The 22,202-nt window shown below is 39.1% G+C and overlaps 1 protein-coding gene and 1 pseudogene across 1 annotated transcript; both read left to right on the forward strand.

Moving 5' to 3' along the window:
* Positions 1–93: 93 nt before the first annotated feature.
* On the forward strand, positions 94–18,565 carry MCUR1 (mitochondrial calcium uniporter regulator 1). The gene is made up of 9 exons (XM_045551804.1): positions 94–612; positions 7,433–7,552; positions 10,589–10,692; positions 11,232–11,333; positions 12,323–12,364; positions 13,291–13,362; positions 15,738–15,791; positions 17,501–17,615; positions 18,489–18,565. Exons 1-9 carry the CDS (start codon positions 192–194, stop codon positions 18,542–18,544), a joined length of 1,086 nt encoding a protein of 361 aa, XP_045407760.1. The 5' UTR covers positions 94–191; the 3' UTR covers positions 18,545–18,565.
* Positions 6,763–6,864, forward strand: LOC123639078 (annotated as a pseudogene).
* Positions 18,566–22,202: the final 3,637 nt, after the last annotated feature.

The following is a 22,202-nucleotide window of genomic DNA, read 5'->3' on the forward strand; positions in this document are numbered from 1 at the left end:
ACGAGCGAGCCCCGCCCGGCCCCGCGGCCAGGCGCGCGCCCAGAGCCCCGCCCGCACGCCCGGCAGGAAAGGGCGGGCCCGCGCTGCCGCCCACGCTCGCTCCCGTCGCCAACTCCGGGCCGGGGCTGCGCGTGACCGGCGCCGCGCGCGAGCGCCATGAGCGCGCCCCCGGGCCAGTGACCGGCTCGGGGATGGACTGTGGCTCGGTCGCAAGCGAGAGGGCAGAGCGCCCGCCTGGTCGCCGGCGGCTCCTGTTCTTCCTGCCCGGGGGCCGCTACAGAAGCCCGGGCGGCCGCGGAGCCTCGGCGCGCCGCGCTCTCTCCGCGCTCCCCATCGGCCGGGGGGCGCTGCGCCCCCGCGCTCCGGCGGTCCGCGGTGGCGCGTCACGTGCCTCCCCGCTGCTCCTCCTCCTGTTCGTGCCCTCCCCGCGGCTGGCTGCTGCCGCCCCGCGCCGGCCGCCCCGGGACCGGGAGCGCTCCCGCCCTGGGCTCGCCGCCCCGCTGGCCGGGCGCAGCGGCGCGTGGAGGTGCCAGCCGGGCCTCGTCCCGGGCGTCGCCGGCTCCCCTCCCCTCTGCCTCGGCCCGGCGGCCGCCCTCGCTTCCTGCAGGAGAGGTGAGGACCGGGCGCGGGAGGAGGGGCCCGCCCCGCGGGGCCGGGGCGGCGGGGCGGGCGGGAGGTGTGGCCGCGCCGAGGGCAGGCCGGGCGGCCCTCGGGGCGAGTCAGCCGAGGTCAGCTGCGTCCTCCCGGCGCCGGGGGCGAAGGCGTGGGGCCGCCTTTTGGGGCCGCGACGGCCGGGCTTCGTCAGCCTGTTAGATACGAATTCCTGGGAATCCCAGGCACAAGGTACCTGGCGCAGAAATCTGGCGGCGGCGGGGGAGGGCGGTGCGTGGCGGGGCGGCGAGGTGGCGCACGCCCGCGTTCAGTGTCTGCTGCTGGGCGTCAGCCGCCCTGCCTGCTAGCGACGCGGGTGAAGGGGTGATACAGGGTGTGCAGGAGGCCTGCAGATTGGAGGAGCGAAGCTCTGGGAAATGAAGGGAGTGTATTACAATTTGATTGCAAACTCTTAACAGATTCATTAAGTCATTCATGGAGCACTGGCGCCTACCTTGTGCCTGGCACTTTTCTAGGTGTGTGGGGTATAGTGGTCAGCAAGATCTTTTCCCTCTGGAGCTGAATTCTAGCAGAGGAAACGTAATAAAAGTATGTGTGTTTGTATGTATAATTTATGTATATATAATTTATATATGCATATGTAATTTTTGTATATGCATAATTTGAATAAATGCTCTAGGAAAAAATACAGGGGTAAGAGATGAGAAGTGGAGTGGGCCTCCACTTGTGAATTTAAATAGTGATCAGAATTGGTTTCACTGAGAAGGTAGCATTTAACTCGATATAGTCAAGTCATGCATTCCTTCAGGACAGTTGCTTACTGAGAAATGTGTCATTAGGTGATTTCTTCTTTTGTGAACATCATAGAGTGCACTTACACAAACCTGGATGTTATGGCCTCTGCCTAGGCTGCGTGGTATATAACCTGTCGCTCCTAGGCTACAAACCTGTGTAGCACGTTACTGTACTGAATACTGTAGGCAGTTGTAACACTGTGGTAAGTATTTGTGTATCTAACACATTTGACTGCCAAGCTAGAAAAAAATTTTTTTTCCTTGAGGCTCGGGTGTTTAATTGTGAAAATAGAATAAAAACTTTGAAAACAAAACGATCCTTTCTGATTTAATGAAAAACAAAATGTATTGACTTCTATTCATTTAGTCCACGTTTTTAGAATTAATTTGTCAATATTAATTGTAACAAGAAGAACATCAACAAGTAAGATTTTCACGAACCAACTACAGGGTTTTGCTTCATGAGGCCCTGGGCCCAAAACTAGTGTGAGTTAAATGCAACTCACATGGCAGCTAATGTGCTAAACATATTTAAACGTAGAACAGGTAAGGTAAAAATACATATTTATAAGCTCATGAGACCACTGTTGTGTATGCTATCTGGCGAGTTGTTGGTTTGGTGACCAAGATACTCAGTACAGCTACTTAAGGAAGTTATGAATATGAAATTTTTACTTGGTTTCCTCATCTGTCCAAGGCAAACTTTGGGCCTCTATTGTACTTGTGGGTTTTTAATATCTTTTTGATATGCTGAAGGTCCCCCAAGAGAAGAATTGCATGTACATGTTAACATAGCTCAGTCTACTTGTTTCTTGGATGTCAGTGGGAAGTCAGGGAATTTGCTGCATCCTCGGGTATTGCCCTTTGACAGAAGGCAAGATAGCGTTTCCTTCCCACAGCAGGGGTTGGAGTGCCAAGTGGAAAGTGTCCAGCTCTTTTCTCTACTTTTCAGAAGGCAGTACTCCTTTGAAATAAGCTTGCTATTTCTGGTTCCAATCGTTTTGGAAAAACATCTGCAGTGTCCAAATTGGCATTAGCTCTTGCTTAGGAAAGTAATCATGGGATTGTTTTGTTTTGTATATGTGTGAGCATGGGTAGGGGTGAAGGGGTTGTTTGTGTTTTAAATCAGTGGTCCCCAACCTTTTTGGCACAAGGGATGGTTTCATGGAAGAGGATTTTTCCACAGACTTGGGGTGTGTTGGTTTCAGGATGATTAAAGCGCATTACATTTATTACATTTGCAGCTGCTCCCCAGCGCTAGCATCACCACCTCAGCTCCACCTCAGATCATCAGGCATTAGATTCTCATAAGGAACATGCAGCCTAGATCCCCGGCATGCACAGTTTACAGTAGGGTTCGAGTCCCGTGAGAATCTAATGCCACTGCTGATCTGACAGGAGGCAGAGCTTATGCGGTGATGTGAGCCATGGGGAGCAGCTGTAAATACAGATGAAGCTTTGCTCACTCCCTGCCACTGGGTTCCTGACAGGCCCCAGACTGGTACTGGTCCACAGGCCAGGGCTTGGGGACCACAGTTTTAAATCACATAAGTGGCTATTTTGTTACTAGAAACAAGGAATTTGGTACTAGAATGACCCTGTCACTCTTTGCAAGCCATTCCAGCCTCAGATGTTTTCAAGCCCCGTGACCCATGGGACAGTCCAGCAGGGTGAGGTGGTCTTAGAGGACCCCTTCAAAAATGCTTTCACTCATTCATTCATTCACTCACCACTGTTTCTTGAGCTAGGTCTATTTTGTGTTGGGCAGACATTCTGGGTCTCTTCTTATGCAGGCCAGTTTTAGTTCCACAACTGGAAATAAATGGTGAAAAAAGAGGTACCAAATTTAAGTGAGCTCATTTATGTGAAAAGGGAAGAACTAAGGTGAAGAGGAAAAAGGAGGTGATAGCAAAGTTTTATTCTAGACAGTCTCATAATCTAGATCTTAGAAGTCATTACAATTCAACTGTTAAAAAAGAATTATTCCTAGCCTCCTATATTTCAGGTCCTCTACTAGAGTCTAAAGATAAAAAATGAATAAGGCTGGCTTCTGTTGGGCAGCTTGGACAAACAGATGATACAGATGAGGAAATAATGTACTAAGTGTTAAGACTGAGCTGAGAACACAGGTAAGGGAGCAATAAAGACTGTTCCCTTACGTGGGTGGAGGTAGCAGAGAAAACCATAAAGTATAACAAAATGCCATGCCTGGTATATAATGTGTACTTAGGAAATTATCAAATTAAATGAAGAGGGATAAAAAAGAATGCTTACAATTTCACAGTTGAGAAGGGAAGCAAGCCATGCTTAAGACATGCAAGTGCAAGAAATAGAATAGCTTAGGTTTCTAGAAAGAAAGCTCAAAGGATAATGTGGGCTAAAATATCAAGAGCTTTGTATGCCTAGTCAAGGACATTATACTATAGGCCAGTGGCTCTTTGAATCTAAGGGCCCATTTTACCATCAAACACATGTACACATGAGTCATTACATTTTATATTTTGTCAGCCTGCAAACAGTGCTTGATATAAATATGTACTATTGCATCTCTTGCACGTATCTTAATGCTTACCATGACCACAACTATCTTCTTCCCAAGCTTTGAGCAAGGAATGAGTGCTATAGGCTGCAGTGAAGCATCAGATCTGTAGGGTCCAGTCCATATCACATTTTTGCTTACCTGTGATTTATAGGCTGCAGTGAAGCATCAGATCTGTAGGGTCCAGTCCATATCACATTTTTGCTTACCTGTGATTTTCTTTTCAAGTGTTTAGGGGCCAGGCACGATGGCTTACACCTATAATCCTAGCATTTTGGGAGGCCAAGGTGGGAGGATCACTTAAGGTCAGGAGTTTGAGACCAACCTGAGCAACATAGTGAGACCCTGTCTCTACAAAAAAAATAGAAAAATTAGCCGGGCTTGATGGCCTGTGCCTGTGGTCCCAGCTACTTGGGAGACTGAGGCAAGAGGATCATTTGAGCCCAGGAGTTTGAGGATGCTGTGAGCTATGATGTCACCACTGCACTCTAGCCCCAACAACAGAGTGAGACCTGTCTCAAAAAATAAAGTGTTTGGGGTGAAGGATTGAGAGTGGTAGCTGATTAGCTGAAACATCTTTCTGGTCATTCAGGGGGCCTGCTGAGAAGCCTTTGGTCTATGAATTAATAGATGGCTCTTCTCTTTCCTACCACTCTTCTCCAACACGTGACCTTAGACTAGTGCCAGTTCATGGCAAATTTAGAAAAGTAATGGCAAATATGTAGCAAGATGTTCATATAGCCACATTTATTAAATTTGAATGAAGTTTCTTTAGATTGTCCAACCTTTTTTTTTCTTTTTGGTGTCAAAATGTCTTTTTTAGTATGATGGTAATATTAAATAGTGAATAGCTATGTTTAAATGTCCTTTCTTGATAAAACTAAAAATTGGCAACCCAAATATTATTCCAGTTTTTTAAAAAACTGTTTTAGTTGTTCATGAAATCCAAAAGCTAGGCATACCATATACTGTATTACCTCCCTTGAATGAGTGCCTTGAAACAAAAATTTTATAGAATGGGTTGAATCTGTGGTTAAATGCACAAAAATTCATAGAAAAGGTAATGTAAAGATTGTTAAAACACATCTCTAAAGATAGGCTTTTACAAAGGCATCACAAGAAAAGAATACTGTAGGCCAATTATCTCAACAATATCCTAGCAAACCACATCCAGCAACATATAAAAAGTATTATGTACCATGACAAAGTGGGATTTATCCCAGGAATGTCAAGTTCATTTAACATCTGAAAATCAATTCATGTAATATACCACATTAATAGAAAAAAGGTCAAACCCACATGATCATCTCAACAAATTCAGAGCATCTGTCAAAATTCAACCCCCCTTCATGATTTAAAAAAAAAACAAAAAACCTCAATGCAGAAATAGAAGAGAACTTAGCCTGATAAAGAGCATCTATGAAAACCCACAACTAACATCATATTTAATGGAGAAAGACTGGATCCTTTCCCCCTAAGATCAGGAACAAGAAAAGAATGTCTGCTCTTGCTATTCTATCCAACATTGTATTGGAAGTCCTACCCAGAGCAATTAGGCAAGAAAATGAAATAAAAATCATCTAGATTAGAAAGGAAGAAATAAAACTATCATTCTCAGGTGATTTGACCTATATGTAGAAAATCTTAAAAAATCCCAGAGATAAACCCTCACACTTACAGTATGTTAGTTTTCAACAAGGGTCACAAGACAATTCAGTGAAGGAGATGGTACATCTGGACCTCCACATATAGATGAATGAAGCACACACCATAAGCAAAAATTAACTTAAGATGTATCAAAGACCTCAACGTAAGAGCTAACACTGTAAAACTCTTAGAAGAAAACCTGGGTGTAAATCTTCATATACTTGAATTAGCCAGTGGTTTCTTACATATGATATCAAAAGAATGAGCAACAAAAAAACAGATCATTTGGACTTCATCAAAATTAAACTTTTGTGCTTCAAAGGATACTATCAAAAAGTGAAAAGACAGACCACAGAATGGGAGAAAATTTTTCAAATCATAATCTGATAAGGAACTTGTATCTAGAATAGGTAAAGAACTCTTACAGCTCAGTAATTAAAAAGACAGCCCAGTTAAAAATGGGCAAAAGGGCTTTGTGCTGCTTTAACAGAATACCACAAGTTTGTAATTTATAAAGAAATTTATTTCTTACAGTTCTGGGGGCTGGAAAATCCAAGATCAAGGGACCTGCATCTAGCCAGAGACTTCTTGCTGCATTATGGCATGGCAGAAGGAGAAAGGACATGTTGGGGGGGGGGGCAGAGAACTCATTTTTTTATCAGAAATCTCACTTCCCGGATAACTAATGCACTCCCAGGATAACAGGATGAATCCTTTCACAAGAGCAAAGCCCTCATGACCTAAGCACCTCTTAAGGTTCCCACCTCTCAACACTGTTATATTGGGGATTAAGTTTCTAACACATGAATTTTGGGGGATACATCCAAACCATAGCAGACTTGAATAGACATTTCCCCAAAGAAGGTATACAAATTGCCAATAAGCCCATGAAAGAATGCTCAAAATCATTAGGTATCAAGGAAATGCTAATAATCAAAACCACAATGAGATACCACTTCACACCCATTTGGATGATTATAATTTTTTAAAAGCCCAGATAATCACAAGTGTTGACAAGGATATGTAGAAAGGAACCCTAATACACTGCTACTGGGAATGTAAAATAGTGTAGTCTGGCAGTTCCTGAAACAATTAAACAGAGGGTTACCATATGATCCAGCAATCACACTCCTACGTATATATTCCAGAGAATTGAAAACATCATGTCTAGTGTTGTATGAAAGGAGAGAAGGTTAGCACGCCCCTGGACAAGGACTGAAGAGGCTCTCAGGCCTGCACAATTTAAAAAAAAAAAAAAAAAAAAAATTATGTCTACACAATTATTCATAATAGCTAAGAAATAGAAACAACCCAACTGTACTTCAACTGATAAATGGATAAACAAAATTTGGTATAGCTATACAATGGAGTATTATTGAGAAATACAAAGAAATAAAGTGCTGACGCAGCTACAACATGAATGACCCTTGAAAACATGCTAAGTGATAGAAACCAGTCACAAAAAACCACATATTGTATGATTCTGTGTATATGAAATCTCCAGAGTAGGCAAAAAGTAGAGGGACACAAAATAGATTAGTGATTGCCTTGGGTGTGGGTGAGGGGATTGGGGAAGGGCTGGGGAAACTGGAAGGTGATAGCTAATGGGGTACATTATCGTATGTTTTGGGGGTGATAGAAAATGTCCTAAGCTTGATTGTGGAATGGTTGTACAACTCTAAACATACCAAAAACAAGTGAACTGTACAATGTGTGAATTCTGTCTGAATGAAGCTGTTACAAAATATGAGATAGGCTTTTGGGGTTTGCCTTATTTCCTCGTGGTGCCAAGTTGCTTTGGTTTAGCATTGTCTGTTTTGAACTCTTCTTTCCATCCTAGAGCTAAGCTTGTCTGCTCGGTACCTGCAGCTGGAGCGCAAAAGGAGAGATTTCACCTCTTCTGGGAGTAGGAAGCTCTACTTTGACACCCATGCCTTAGTGTGCTTACTTGAAGACAATGGTAATCCTCTCTCATTTGTCACTCAGTACCTTAGAAAACACTATAAACTATGACTTCTCTTATGGTTTCATTTGATTTCTCATATTTCTCTTTGACTTTTAAGGCAATCTTTTGGTCAGTCTCCATTTTTTAAGCCCTCATTATTTAAGGATATTTTTGCTTATCATTACAATGGAGACTTATCTTACACTCTATCCAAGTGAAGTATATTTTTACAACATCACCATGGAAGTATAGTGTTATAGGTAAAAATTTAGACACAAATCAGCAAAGCTAAGGAATGATTCCTATGACAACTATGTCTGAAGCACAGAAGTGATAGTTTTATTACTGTGCATCTTGTGTGGTTTTTAAAATCTTGTGAAATTAAAATGTTGCTCAGTGGCAACTCTTGATAATTTCAACTTACTGTGTTCTTTTTCTTTTTAATAATCAGGCTAACATTCTCCCTTATTGCTGTCGAGTTAATTAATGTAAAAGATTGCTCTGGTATATGTGGCATTCATTCAAAGTGCACTTAGAATGTAGGGAACATTCTCATACGTAATCAAATTTAGACAAATACACCAATTATAATTCTCTATTCTGTGACAGATTCTCAAAATCAGAATTTCAAATTAGTGTAGATTATGCTTTGGAATAATTGTACCTGTGTTTTTACTTCTTTGTGTGTTTGTCCAATTGTACATGTTCATATCAGAAAGGCTATCCTCTGTAGGTGTGCCTTACATGCCTAAGACAAAGTAATGGAATTAATTATTCAGTGCTTTTGTAGGGAGTTAGAGCTCTGCGTTCAAGCCTAGCTCTGCCAACTTCTAGTCACATAGCTTAGGAAACCCTTTCCCTTTCTCAGTTTCTATTTGCTCATCTATAGCATGGGTATGATAAGAATTCCAAAGATCCTTTTTAATTTTAAATGAAATGTGCATCAGTGCACTTTGGAAAAACTGTCGAATGCTGTGTAATAATTTTCTTGTCAAACCTGAAAAACTAGGCCTTTGCCACAAAAACTTCTTTCAGTTCAGAGTTTAAAAGAGAAAAGTAGAAGTGAGGTGGGGGGCATGTAAAGTTATCTTGACAAGCAGAAGTCTTCCTATTTTTCTTGATTTCAAACCTTGACCCATGAATGATTGCATCTTTCAAGACCTGGGATGTGGGAACCACACCAGAGTATGCTGTAGGGAGGGGACACCCCGATGTGGATGAATGATGGGTGTCTGAGATGACTGGCTTAGCATGAGACCAGGAAGGACTGACCCACCCTTTCTTTATCCAGAGCTATGTCTGTTGATCAACAAAACTCCCTATATTTCTGTAATTTCACTAACTCTAGTCGTATCCAATTTTCTCATTTCTATAAAAAATTAATTTGTATTTCATAACTCAGTAGGGTTTCAGGCTTCTACTTTTTCTTATCTCCTCTAAGGTGGTTATAAGTTCTCTTTCAGTCCCTATTTTTCTTCTCATAATTGCCAAACGTAATTATGTTTAACCATTAACTCTTCTTAATGAAGTTTTAAATTTGTGAAAGATTTGTATTTTCAAAAAATTGGAAGACAGAAAAGAAAAAAGAAAACAAACAAAAAAAACTCAGAGCCCCAATACCCCAGAGCTAAACAATGTTAACATGTTGGTGGGTGACCTTTTGAATATTGTTTTCTAGATGTGCATGGTACACATGTGGAACTATTAAAGCATTTTTAATGAATTGATGGGAGTAGGTCTTTGGAGGTTATTTTCTTCTCCTTTAAATCTTTGGTTTTTTGTTAATTATAATCCCACGCTTCATCTCATCCAAACAAATTGTATTAATTACTACTTTATTCAAAAAAATGCACCATTAATTACAAGAATCAATAGATTCTTCTGACGTTCTTATAGACGGAAGCATTTAATAGAATTACTTTCCAAACACTCAGTGTTAGGGATTTTTATTAGAATTTCATATGTGAACTATGAGTTACCTATCCAAAGTTATTAAAAACAGTCACATGGCAGACCGGGCATGGTGGCTCACGCCTGTAATCCTAGCACTCTGGGAGGCCGAGGCGGGTGGATCGCTCGAGGTCAGGCGTTCGAGACCAGCCTGAGCAAGAGCGAGACCCCGTCTCTACTAAAAATAGAAAGAAATCATATGGCCAACTAAAAATCTATATAGAAAAAATTAGCCGGGCATAGTGGCACATGCCTGTAGTCCCAGCTACTCGGGAGGCTGAAGCAGTAGGAGTGCTTGAGCCCAGGAGTTTGAGGTTGCTGTGAGCTAGGCTGATGCCACAGCACTCACTCTAGCCTGGGCAAAAAAGCGAGACTCTGTCTCAAAACAAAAAACAAAAAAAACAGTAATATGGCTGAGTTGAATCTCTATCTTCAATTCACCATCATTTATTGAGCATCAAAGTTCATATTTTTCCCAGTTTGTCCCCACCACACTAGTTACTGAAGAGAATTGTGGAGGAAAGATGAAAGAACTTATTTTGTCTTTTAACATTAAATAAGTTAACTAACAGATTACTATTTATATAGTCAGTGATTTGACTGATTTATGCTGGATATAAAACAATTGAGTTCTCCTATTTAAGTAAATCATTTTTTAATAACATATGTATTTTAAAATTAAAGAAATATTGTCCACTATAGAAAACATATACAACAAAGAGAAATATAAAGAAGAAAATAAAAATTATTGTCAATCTTTGTTAAATTACAAAAACAATAATTGCATCTATAATTTTGATTCTTGCTTTTTTTCACTTAACAGTGAATTGCAGACATTCCCTGTGTCATCAAACATTCTCTGAAAATATGCTTTTTGATAGCTGGGCCCAACCAGCTCATTTTATGTGGGGAAACAGGCTCAGATACTTGCTCAAAGCGACAGACACATCATGGTCTGTGGCTCTAGTCTCCTCACCCTCCTCCTACCACACTGTGCTTTCCCCTGCATCTGCATTCAGACACTCATGTGAATGTGTAAGTTTGCTGTGGAATTTTGGAGTTCTTGCGAGTATGTTTGATTTTGTTTGTGTGCTTGCTTAGGGTTTACTACTCAACAAGCAGAAATCATTGTATCTGCATTGGTCAAGATCATGGAGACCAACATGGATGTCGTCTACAAAGACATGGTCACCAAGATGCAGCAGGTTAGCTTTGTCTGGTGGTTTAGCAAATTAGAAATCTAAAGGTGGGATATTGTTTGTAGTAATATATTAATGTAATTTTTTGGATAATGTTTGGTTGAAAAGTTAATAGTAATTTTAACCATAGTTGAGAGGCAAAAGATTACTGTGGCATAAAAAATGTTTATTCAAAGCTATTTAGTCAACTGTTGTAGAATCGTTATGCTTAAAAGCTCACTGTGCTTGAAAATGGGCTATTCCAGTGAAACATCTTTTAAAAAATGGAGATGTGACCAGAATTATAGTATTAATATTATAGCATCATGTTATTGAGTCCTCAGACTGCCACCCTTTAATTAATAACTGTGGTTCACTTGATGATGACACCAGATGTGTGTTTTTATTCTTTTCCTTTTCTGATGTAGGAAGAGAGGATGACCTTACTGAACGTTTCCTCTTGTCCTATCCCTCTAGTTTCTCCTTAAGATGATGCAAGGTAGAGTTGATGGGAGGTGGGCTTCCCAGGATAGACTAGATTATATGTTTTGTTTTTCCTTTCCTAGGAGATCACTCTTCAGCAAATAATGTCTCAGATTGCTAATGTGAAAAAGGATATGATTATTTTGGAGAAGAGTGAATTTTCAGCCCTCAGAGCAGAAAATGAGGTAAAACTACAGAGCTACTCACACTTACAAAATATGTTCTAGTTAGCCATTGAGATATAATATACACACACAAAAGAGCTCACGTAAGTTACATCTTGGCATGTTTTCACTAAGTGTACACATGTGGTCAGATCAAGAAGTAGAATGTTGCCGATGCCCCAGAAGTCCTGCTCCTAACCCTGTCGTCTGTCGCCCTCCGCAGAGGAAGCCCTGTCCTGGCTGATAGCCCCTTGACTAGTTTTGCCTGTTCTACCACTTCATTTGATGGAATCATGCAGTTTGTCTTGTAGCAAAAGATGATTTTTTTTCATTGTCTATAGTGTTCTATATTCTATATTCTCATTTTCATATTCTATAGTATTATATGAACATACTACATCATTCTATTGTGTTGTGTATTAGGATTGATGCCAATTTTTAGTTTTTATGAACAAATTCTGCTGCAAAATATCCATTTCGTTTAAGTGAGGCATATGGGATCAGAATTTAAATAAGTACACTCTACATATGCATCTTCCTTTTATTTTTGGTCGTATTTAAAGTCGCATAAGGGAAGGCCATTTATTGCCTGTTGACCTTAGCCTCATAAGAAACCTTCTAGCAAAAGTGAAATTTGAAACTTTCCAAGTTGTGCTTGAAATCAGTTATTTGAAAGCAAAATTAGTTAAAAGAAAAATCAAAGGAGGCAGTCAAAAAAGCAAGGTCACTCTTCAATGACCCTGCAAATGTGTATGTTAAAAACAATTAATTGTGTTACTAATTGTATGTAATCTTCAAGATGAATTAAAACTGATTTCAAGATACACACGTGTATTATACTAGCACTATTCAATTAATACTGTGTTCTGAATGTAGTCAAGTTGTATAGAATGAGGAAAGAACTTGAACTTGTGTATAAATATATGATGTAATATTTGTTGATTGCCAAGTTTTATATTGTTCTTTTAACTTTCTAAACATATTCTTGTTTTTTTTTAATGTGTTTTTAGAAAATAAAACTCGAACTACATCAGTTAAAACAACAAGTAGTGGTAAGATTCTCTTTCCTGTTTGCTGACTTGTTTGTAATTATATAAACTTAAATATAATATGAGAAATATATTGTTTTTAAAAACTGTGAAATGTTTGTGTATGCCTCAAAAGTACACATCGTAAGATTTAGCCAAGAAGCCAATGAATCAATTACTAATGTCTGTAACTAAATGCATTAAGAAAATTGTGTTTTAGGAGTGATTAAGTGATTTTTAAGTCAAAATTTTTCTAAAGTAGTCACATGGAAGGAACCCTTAGATTCTCTTAAAAGAAACCATCTTTAGGTCAGGTGCGGTGGCTCATGCCTGTAATCCTAGCAGTGTAGGAGGCTGAGGCGAGAGGATCACTTGAGGTCAGGAGTTCAAGATCAGTCTGAGCAAGAGCAAGACCCTATCTCTATTTAAAAAGTTAAAAAAAAAAAAAGACCATCTTTGGAAAAATAATGTGATTTTTAAATGCTTACTGCGCCAGCTGTTTTTTTTAGTAGAAAGTACATTGATGTTAAGGAAGAAAAGATATTTGATAAGTATCAGAGAAAAGGCTTTATTGAAACTAGAATTTAATATTTTACTACCTTGAGTTCATCTTTGTTTTCCAAAGTTGTCTAAGGAACAGCTTTATTTATAATTTCCACAAGGAGATTATATGGGGATCTTGAGGTTAAAAGCAAGAGTAACCCACTCTAGACTGGTTTAAGTGTAAAAAGGGATTATTTGTATAGGTAAGTGGGAAGTCCTAAGGCAGGGCTGACCAGAGACCTCTGATGTGGTTAGGCCCTTCTCTGGAAGCCTTTGGCTGTGGCCTTCCCTGGCTGGCTCCCTAGAGTAGAGGCTGCAGAGGCGGGGATTCCTGGCATCATGCAGCAGAGGGTTTGCATTTCTTACTTTGGATTTCTCTCTCTCTTTGTTGTTTGCCTTCCTACTAGGATGAAGTGATCAAAGTCCGAACAGATACCAAGTTAGACTTCAATCTAGAAAAGAGCAGAGTAAAAGAATTGGTATGTTCCTTTTTTAAAAATAGATTATATATTAATTTCTTTTCAGGATGGAATGCTCCATTAAGTTCAAGTCACAGGTGTTGTTGAATATTTACCTGTTTATGAGTGTTAGACAGTTTTTTCTTTGATTATATTTTGGCTTAGGGCTTAAATTTGATACTTTCAAAAGTAACATTAAAATCTTGGTCAAATAGAGTTTGAATTTTTTGTTTCTGAAACTGGATTGTATGTTATTTAATATATAGACATTAAGAAAAAAATTATACTCAATCTTGATCTAATACTGATTTAAATCTCCTCAGGCCCTAATCTTGCAAAAGTTCATTATCTCAGACTTGAATAATATGAAATTATTAATATTAAATAATATGAAATTCTACACAAAAATTAAAGATTGAAACATATCTAGGCCGGACATGGTGGCTGACGCCTGTAATCCTAGCACTCTGGAAGACCAAGGTGGGAGGATCTCTTGAGTTCAGGAGTTCAAGACCAGCCTGAGCAAGATCGAGACCCCATCTCTACTAAAAATACAAAGAAATTAGCTGGACAACTAAAAATAGAATAAATTAGCCGAGTGTGGTGGCGCATGCCTGTAGTCCCAGCTACTCGGGAGGCTGAGGCAGGAGGATCGCTGGAGCCCAGGAGTTTGAGGTTGCTGTGAGCTAGGCTGACGCCACTGCATTCTAGCCAGGGCAACAGAGCGAGACTCTGTCTCAAAAAAAAAAAAATATGAGTATGGCATGTAAACTGTTTTGTAGTGTAGGGAGATGGAGCCACATAGATGTTATTTTAAAAATCACAGCAATGTCAAGATTGAGGCTTAGTTCTCTTGAGGATGAATCAATGTCGAGGTAATAAAGACCAGAGTTTAAAGGTGTGGAAAATCCAGTTCCGCGCCGCCCTCTAGTGGTGATTGTTGCATAGTGCTCTCCTGGTCTCAAACCCTGACATTTAAAGAGCATTGTTCTTTGGTTTTGTGACTAGTCCTTAGTTTGGGGTTCTGGGGTTTTTTTGTTTCTGTTTTTCTTTTTTTACTTCTAAGAAATGTTTTTCTCCCTTATCCCCACGTTAGTACTTGGAGAACATTTTATAGCTAGAAAATATCTAGATATTTTCATTAACTTTTCCCCCATTACAGTGTTAACTTAGGTCTTAAAATTCTTCATTTAAATTGCAGGTTGGTCTGATGGTAGTGGATTATCAGAATTTATTAACATAAGTGTCACTAAAGTTGGTATACCCCCCCACACTGCTAAATTTGGCTAAATAATTAAATTGCAGATTGTCATTTGCTCAATTAAATCCTAATGCCCAGCTGGGCACAGAGACTCACACCTATAATCCCAGCACTTTGGGGAGACCGAGTCAGGAGGATCTCTTGAGGCCAGGAGTACAAGACAAGCCTGAGCAACATAATAAGACCCTGTCTTCACAAAAAATAAAAAATTAGTCAGGCATCGTGGTGTGGTCTGTAGTCCTAGCTACTGAGGAGGCTAAGGCTGGGGGATTGCTGGAGCCCAGGAGTTGGAGGTTGCAGAGAGCTATGATCATGCCACTGCACTCCAGCTTGGGCTACAAGAGTGAGATCCTGTCCCAAAAAAATACATCTATATGTATATATCCTAATGCCCACTACTAAAGAGATATGTCTGATTTTAATCTTAGTGCCAACAAAACTGCATTCTTTTCAATGACATGAATAGCCAAGGCAAGATATTTAAATTCTGGGTAGAATCGGTTCCTTTAGTAACACTGGATTGTGACTATGCCGGAGTAGTTTTTTTAAATTATTATTAAAACCAATGTGATGATTTAGTGTATTTTTTGTATTTATGTGTTTAGTTGTGTTTTATAATCACAACATAATGTCTCTGTCACAGAATAATATGCCTTGCAGCTATTTTTTCCCCAGCTTTATATCTTTATTGTCTTTTGTCTGAGCTTCAAGTAGTGACCTGTTTTGCTTGTAGTTAGGATAAGATAGCTCCTAAATTGAGTTGGATCTCCACTGTTTTTAACCCTTTCAAAGCTAAAAGAGCATCTGACTCAGTATTCCTCTAAATGGCCCCCAGGGAATGTTATTATATTGTAATAGTGGGAGAGACCTAGGTACCTGCAGCACAGTGAAGAGATAAACAGCAGAGAGGTGACAGATGACAGAAGGCAAACCAGATATTGGAGGAATAAGTGAGTATAAATAAGAAACCTCAAATAACAGATATAAAGAAAGAGGCAGATAGGCTGCTCCATCCCATAGGTGATTTTCTGGTGTTACATATTGTAGGATTTACTAAGACTAGAATATTTAAGGCACCAGAGAAGAAGAGAGAGCAGTAGATCAGGATCTGACCCATGTTACATGTTTGTTTCAGTATTCAATGAATGAAAGGAAGCTGCTGGAATTAAGAACAGAAATAATGGCATTGGTAAGAAATGAGACTTTGACTTTTCTTTGTCATTTTATTCATTTTTGCTTCATCCCATGTATAATTATTCATAATGATGCATGAAAGGAAGATACATACGGGTTTAGTGTCATGGGATTTTTCTTAATTGTGCTAAAATATACACAACATAAAAATTACCATCTTAACCATTTTTAAGCATATAGTTCAGTGCATTCACATTTTTCGGCAACCACCACCATCCATCACAGAACTCTTTCTGTTTTGCAAAATTGAAACTATATTTCTTAAACACTAATTCCCCATTTCCTCTTCCCCTAACCCCTGGCAACCACTGTTCTACTTTCTGTCTATATGAATTTGACCGTAGTAGCTACCACATATAAGTAGAATCATACAGTCTTTTTGTGGCTGGCTTATTTCACTTAGCATAACATCTTCAAGGTTCATCCATGTTATTGCAAATGACACGATTTCCTTCCTTTTTAACGCCAAATACTATTCTATTGTGTGTATATACCACATTTATTCATCTGTCAGTGGACACTTGGGTTGCTTCCACCTTTTGGCTTTTGTGACTAACGCTGCTGTGAACATGGTGTGCAAGTATCTGTTGTGGTCCCTGCTTTCAGTTTTTTTGTGTATGTACCAAGAAGTGGAGTGTCATAGGATTTTTTTTTGCCCTTAGCAATATACTTGATTATCTTAATGAAAAATAATGAAAGCTAATTTGTTATGTTAATGAAAGACAATAAAAGATTTAAAACTTCTTAATGAAAGTTTATTTTTCTTAGTGAACATTTTATTTAAAAAGTTTAAATCTCAGTAATTAAAGAATAGTAAGGAATTATATTTTTAATTTATGGCATGTATTACTTCTTTTCCATACTGTGTTAGCTGGGACCTCTGAAACCCACAAGAGGCTTCCATGAGAGAATTTTGGAATACTGGGATATTCCTCTGGAATACTGTTCTACTCATCCAGGCTTTCATTTCCTTATTCTTTGCCTGAATTGGTAGCCATAGGGAACTACTTAGTTGCTTAGGAGTTTTAGTGAAGCATTCCCAGTGCCTTTATGCATTAACACAATTATATAACCCCTTTATCATCCAAACTCATTGCTTTTTAGGGGTTAATTAGGTATCTCCTTTTACTGTCTTACATTTGAAGAAGGACACAAATTAGTCCTTGGTAGCCAAGCCTCATATTAATGAAATACTTGCTGTTCGAACTGTGAAAGAAGAAGGCTTTTTTAAAATGTGACTAGAAATAGTTATCAAGACAAGCACTGCTGCTTTTAGATTACCTAAGGCTCCATTCATTCCTTGAGAGCATTTTTTAGTTTACTGTATACCTTTCACTAAGAGGGGTTTAGAATGATGAGACATAGTTGTTGGCATTGAGAACAGACTGGCTTCGTACTCTGTCATTTATAGAGCACCATATAGCTTAGGAAAGCCTTTTTCACATAAATCATCGCATTAGATTCTCTAAGTAGCTTGTGTGAAGGCAAGGCCAAAGGTATTTGTTTTTTCCTTTTTTCAAACAGAAGGAAACTGAGGCCTGGAGAGGTTACAGATAGCATGAGGACAGTAGAACTAAGACTGAAGCCCAGGCTCCTTAGTCTTACCCAGGTTTCCGTGTGGCTGCATCCTGTCGGGAGGTTCTTGAGGTGCAGAGCAGAGGGCTTGGTACCCACAATGGTCTAATGCTGTGACTGTTTTTAAAGCATGCCGAGCAAGATCGGGCCCTCACCCAAACAGACAGGAAGATAGAAACTGAGGTTGCTGGCCTCAAAACCATGCTCGAGTCGCACAAGCTTGATAATATTAAATATTTGGCAGGTAAGCTGTTTTATATGTAAGTATTTAAAACAATCTGAAAAGAAAATGAATCAAATTTATAAAATAAGTCAATGACAGATACTGTATTTCATTGATTCTAACGCTTTTTTTCATATTTTAACATCTTTGAAATTGGAATGCATCTTACAGTTCCTTATAGATGGAGTATCATACTTTAATTGGCTTTTTTCTTTCTTAGTAGTAAATAAAACAAGGATGTATCTTTACAATTGATAGGATCTTAAATTTTATAAGATACTATAATTGATCTATAGTTATTTGGGATTAGAGTAAAATTCAAGATGGAATATTTTATGGATAAAATGGAAGATGTTAGAGTTCTGATCTTTATCCTTGAATTGGTGACACTCCTTTTAGAGAGTTATTTTTTGCTTTTGCAATTTTTGAGCCAAAAGAGGGAATGAAGATTCATGTACCCTCTCCCTGCCAAATTAGCCATTATTTCAAGTCATATTTAACATTTTGGATAAATCAAATATTGTAAAGTTACAGCAGTATTTAACAGTGAAATTTTGCTCTTTACATTAAAGTATGTGTCCGTGTATAGTACATATGTGTAAACTTTTTGACCATAGAATTTTTGTGATTCTGAACTTTCATTGAAAAGTTTTCGTGAATATTGGATACATTTGCACTTTGAAGATGATGATTTCAAGGTGTGGGGGTTTGTTTCTTTCATAGGCAGGTGTTTCATGAAATGTGGTATATCGGTGAGCAATCTCAGTTTTTAGGTTTCTTTATTTTCTGGGTGGATAGGTACATGAGTGTCTGTGTGTGTTCTTCATAAAGAGATGTTCCCTCAAGAAACTGTTACTAGAACTAATAGTATTCTCAATTGTTTGTTTCTTACAGGGTCTGTATTTACGTGCCTAACAGTAGCTCTGGGATTTTATCGCCTGTGGATGTAATAAAGTATCTATTTAAAGAGATTTCTATTGTTTTGCCTTAAGAATACCAGATTGTTGTCCCTTTTTTCTTGTTTCAAATTTCAACCCTGATTTTGACAATGCATATTATTTTTATGCAAATTATGGACATACACTTCTTAAAGAAGTCAGGAATTCCATGGTCACTCCTTTCTTCCTTTCTGCTTCTTTGACTTTATAACTGAGTGCTGGTGGACAGCGCGTTGAAGCCTCCGCTCAACTGGACAGTGAACTCAGTCCAACCTGCGGTGCATACCAGCAGTAAACATTTGTATAATTCTCTACCCTTTCAAATCTTTTGTCACATAGAGGATTTGGGGTTTCTGTGTAAAGGGTACAATGGCTTTAATAAGTGCTGAAGAATCACTGAAACTAAATCGAGAGCATCAGATTCTCTTTATCCAATATGACCCAGTTCTTAACTTCAGTTAGTCCCTGCATTGTTGCCACTGTAGTTGGTTATTGTGTCAGTAAGACATATGTACTTCCACACCTAAAGGAGGTCTTTTTTTCTTTGATTTCTACTGTGTTCCTAAGTTATTGGTATGGTTATTTTTAATGTACCTTCCAGCTAGAAGATTTTTCTGTGCACTGAAGCAATGCAATTGTAATGAGGTCTGTCTGTTACCTGTAGAATGCTAGATTTCCCCTCGTCCCTCCCTCTTTTCCGTCTTCCTTTCCCTCATGATTTGAGGACTAAAGTAATACTCCACTGTGGCAGTACCTACTAGAAAACTTGCTGATCTTCAGCGTGGAATCCTACTTTAGTGTGGGACAGAGTCTGCTTCCGTCTGGTCTTCATTTGCTTTTTATACAAGAAAGGCACTCAGCTTTCCTTCTGTAGGATATCTAGATAGACCTCTAGATTGTGTGTACACTTTTTATAAATGAAATTAATGTCATTAATGAATATGCCTTTGCCTATGACCAGCTCAAATTGTAGGCTTTCGGAATTAGAGAGCTGTTATGCCAGGCAACATCCTAATCTAGATTGATTTATTTTGTTGTTAAAGACATTCTCATACCTACGTTACACCTATATTTAAAACAAATCTTAGATACAACAGGTTATTTTGGAGAAGCACATTGTCATGTTATTTAAATGACTGGCATGCTAGGCATCGTAGTTCATGCCTATAATCCCAGCACTTTAGGAGGCTTTGGGAGGATTGCTTGAGGCCAGGAGTTCAAGACCAGCCTGGGCAACATAGCAAGACCCCACCTCTAAAAATAAAAATAAATTAGCTGGATGTGGTGGCACACGCCTATAGTACCAGCTACTCAGTAGGCTGAGGCAGGAGGGTGACTTGAGCCCAGGAGTTCGAGATTGCAGTGAGCTATGATCAAGCCGCTGCACTTCAGCCTGGGTGACAAAGTGAGACTCTGTCAATAAATAGGTAAATAAATAACTGGCATGTGGGCAGGCAAAAATAAGCATTTTAGAAGCAGCAACATTGATAGAACCTTTTCTGTCTTCACATAAACACATGCGCACAGTCTAAGACAGTGGCAAAACCACATGAAGATCTCTTGATCAGATTGGTAGAATAAATTACCCATTGTCACTCTTCCAACCACATTGGTAAAAATAAAGTTACGTTTTGTCCTTTGAAGTCATTTCTAAATTTTGGAAAGTGTAAGTCATTGCCTTTTTAGAAAACTTTTGCATTAGTGATAGTTTCAAAATGAAATATCAGTCTTTTGCAAGTAGATCAAAAATTGTCTTAACTGCTTAATAAAATATTTTATTGATCTATTCTCCCCTTTCAGAGAATAGCTCCCAGAATGCACATCTAGCAGTTACCTTAAGTATGGAAGGTCTAGGTGAATGGCATCCCATTAAGACCACATTTGGAACTGTCAATGTAATTTTGGCTAATCAGAGCTTGGAGAAAGGGCAGGGAGCCCAGATACCCTTATCAGGTCACACCGCCAAAATAAAGAGTCCCCAAGAGGAAAAATATCTGCATGCAATTATGTTTCAAAGTAAACGCTAACCTCATATAGGTTAAAAACTGTAAAGTGCCCTTATATTCTGATAAAGTATTTTTTAAATAACATACAATGGGGTGGCACTCTTGCATCTGCTAAAAGTATTCCCGCATGTCATTCCTCCTGGTGATAGCAGGTGCATCATTCTGTCCCTAATTCAGGGCTTTGATTTTGCTGTAGAGTTCTCTGCAATACAGAACAGCCTTTTTTGGCCTTGGGAACAATGAACTCCTTTTGATGGTGTGAGCATGCCATGACTAGACATGGCGTTAAGACTTCCTGTGCTACCCTGGCTTGTAAGGATTCAGATCACCTCAGGAAATCGACCATTAGCTCTGGCAAGGGGGAAGATGCCCGACAAAACTTCCAGGCAGCAACCTACATCTAACACGTGGGGAAATTAACCACAGCTGGATCCTGAACACGTGCCCCTCTAGGCACTGGGAGGGAATGTCCAGTGCCTGAAGCAGAACCTCAGTGGACAGGACGTCTGTATTTCCCTTGTGCACAAATCACTCTTCATTCTTGGAGGGCTTCTCTGCGTCCCTGCTTCATTCTCCCCCTCCCCTGCGCTTTATCTTTGTTCAAAGAGCCCAAACTCCGATTCCACTCCTTTCCTGCTCCATGAATAAGCAAAACCTGTTTGTGTGTACAGTTCTTTACTGGAAACGAGTTTTGATTTCTGTATTTTTTTATACAGATTATCAGTGTGTATTGTTTTGTTCTCTCGGCTGGTTTTCTAGCATAATGTCTAGCAAAACCTAACTCTGAATGTACTCATTTTTTCCCTTGAGTATGCCAAGCACCTCAGTTGAAAGGCTTGACTCAAACCAGAAGTCTTGCTGGAATCTGTATCTGAACACTTGAAAAACAAAAATCCTGAGCTACCACAAACATGTCCTTGTGCGCCTGGCCCATCTTTGTCTCAGATTCCACACTGCGTTTCCCTTTATGGCTGTATGTAGTGACATAGTCTTCCCTCTTGTTTCTAGTCTCCTTTCCAGCCTCTGCCTGTCCACTAACCATGTCAGTGTTGGCAAGCATTTCTCCTCCCTACCCTGGGATGCTGTGTTCTAAGAATTTTGCATCATTCTGAGCAGATACGTAAACAGTACTATATAACTCGTGTCTAGAAAACTTTATCATATTTGTTGTGCCTTTTTTGGCACTAAAGCAAAAACATGTTAACCAGAAATAATTTATTCTTCATGTGTATAAGATGTTTAAGAATGTTTTGCCTTTTATTGGAATGTTATTTGGAAAATATTTATCTTCCTACAGATTTACACTTATGTTCCTTTGATTATAACCCAAATCATTTCTTAACTCTTTGATTACTTAAGCAAATATTCAATTACATTTTATTATCTAATAAAATGGGTATATTTTTATCTAAAACAAAATATTTAATTCTATGTGACTAATAGTTTTTCTAATCATTCAAACCGAATATGAAAAACTAGAATAACTTCTACCTAGAACAACTTTTTCAGCTGTTAATGTCATCCAATTGTATCATGATAACACTGGTGAATTACAAGTAAATCTAATACTTGAAAATTTGGATAAACATAGAAAATAAATTTGTGATTATTTTATTTACAAAATAAATTTTTTTCATCTGAAAGAATTCCTTTAGCATGCTTGT

Source organism: Lemur catta, chromosome 5 (genome assembly GCF_020740605.2).
Source record: "Lemur catta isolate mLemCat1 chromosome 5, mLemCat1.pri, whole genome shotgun sequence".
Classification (NCBI taxonomy): domain Eukaryota; kingdom Metazoa; phylum Chordata; class Mammalia; order Primates; family Lemuridae; genus Lemur; species Lemur catta.

Coding starts and splice junctions, on each gene's coding strand:
- MCUR1 (XM_045551804.1), top strand. CDS start 192: ATGGACTGTGGCTCGGTCGCAAGCGAGAGGGCAGAGCGCCCGCCTGGT. Junction 12,365..13,290: donor AGTTAAAACAACAAGTAGTG/GTAAGATTCTCT, acceptor CCTTCCTACTAG/GATGAAGTGATCAAAGTCCG. Junction 17,616..18,488: donor TAATATTAAATATTTGGCAG/GTAAGCTGTTTT, acceptor TGTTTCTTACAG/GGTCTGTATTTACGTGCCTA.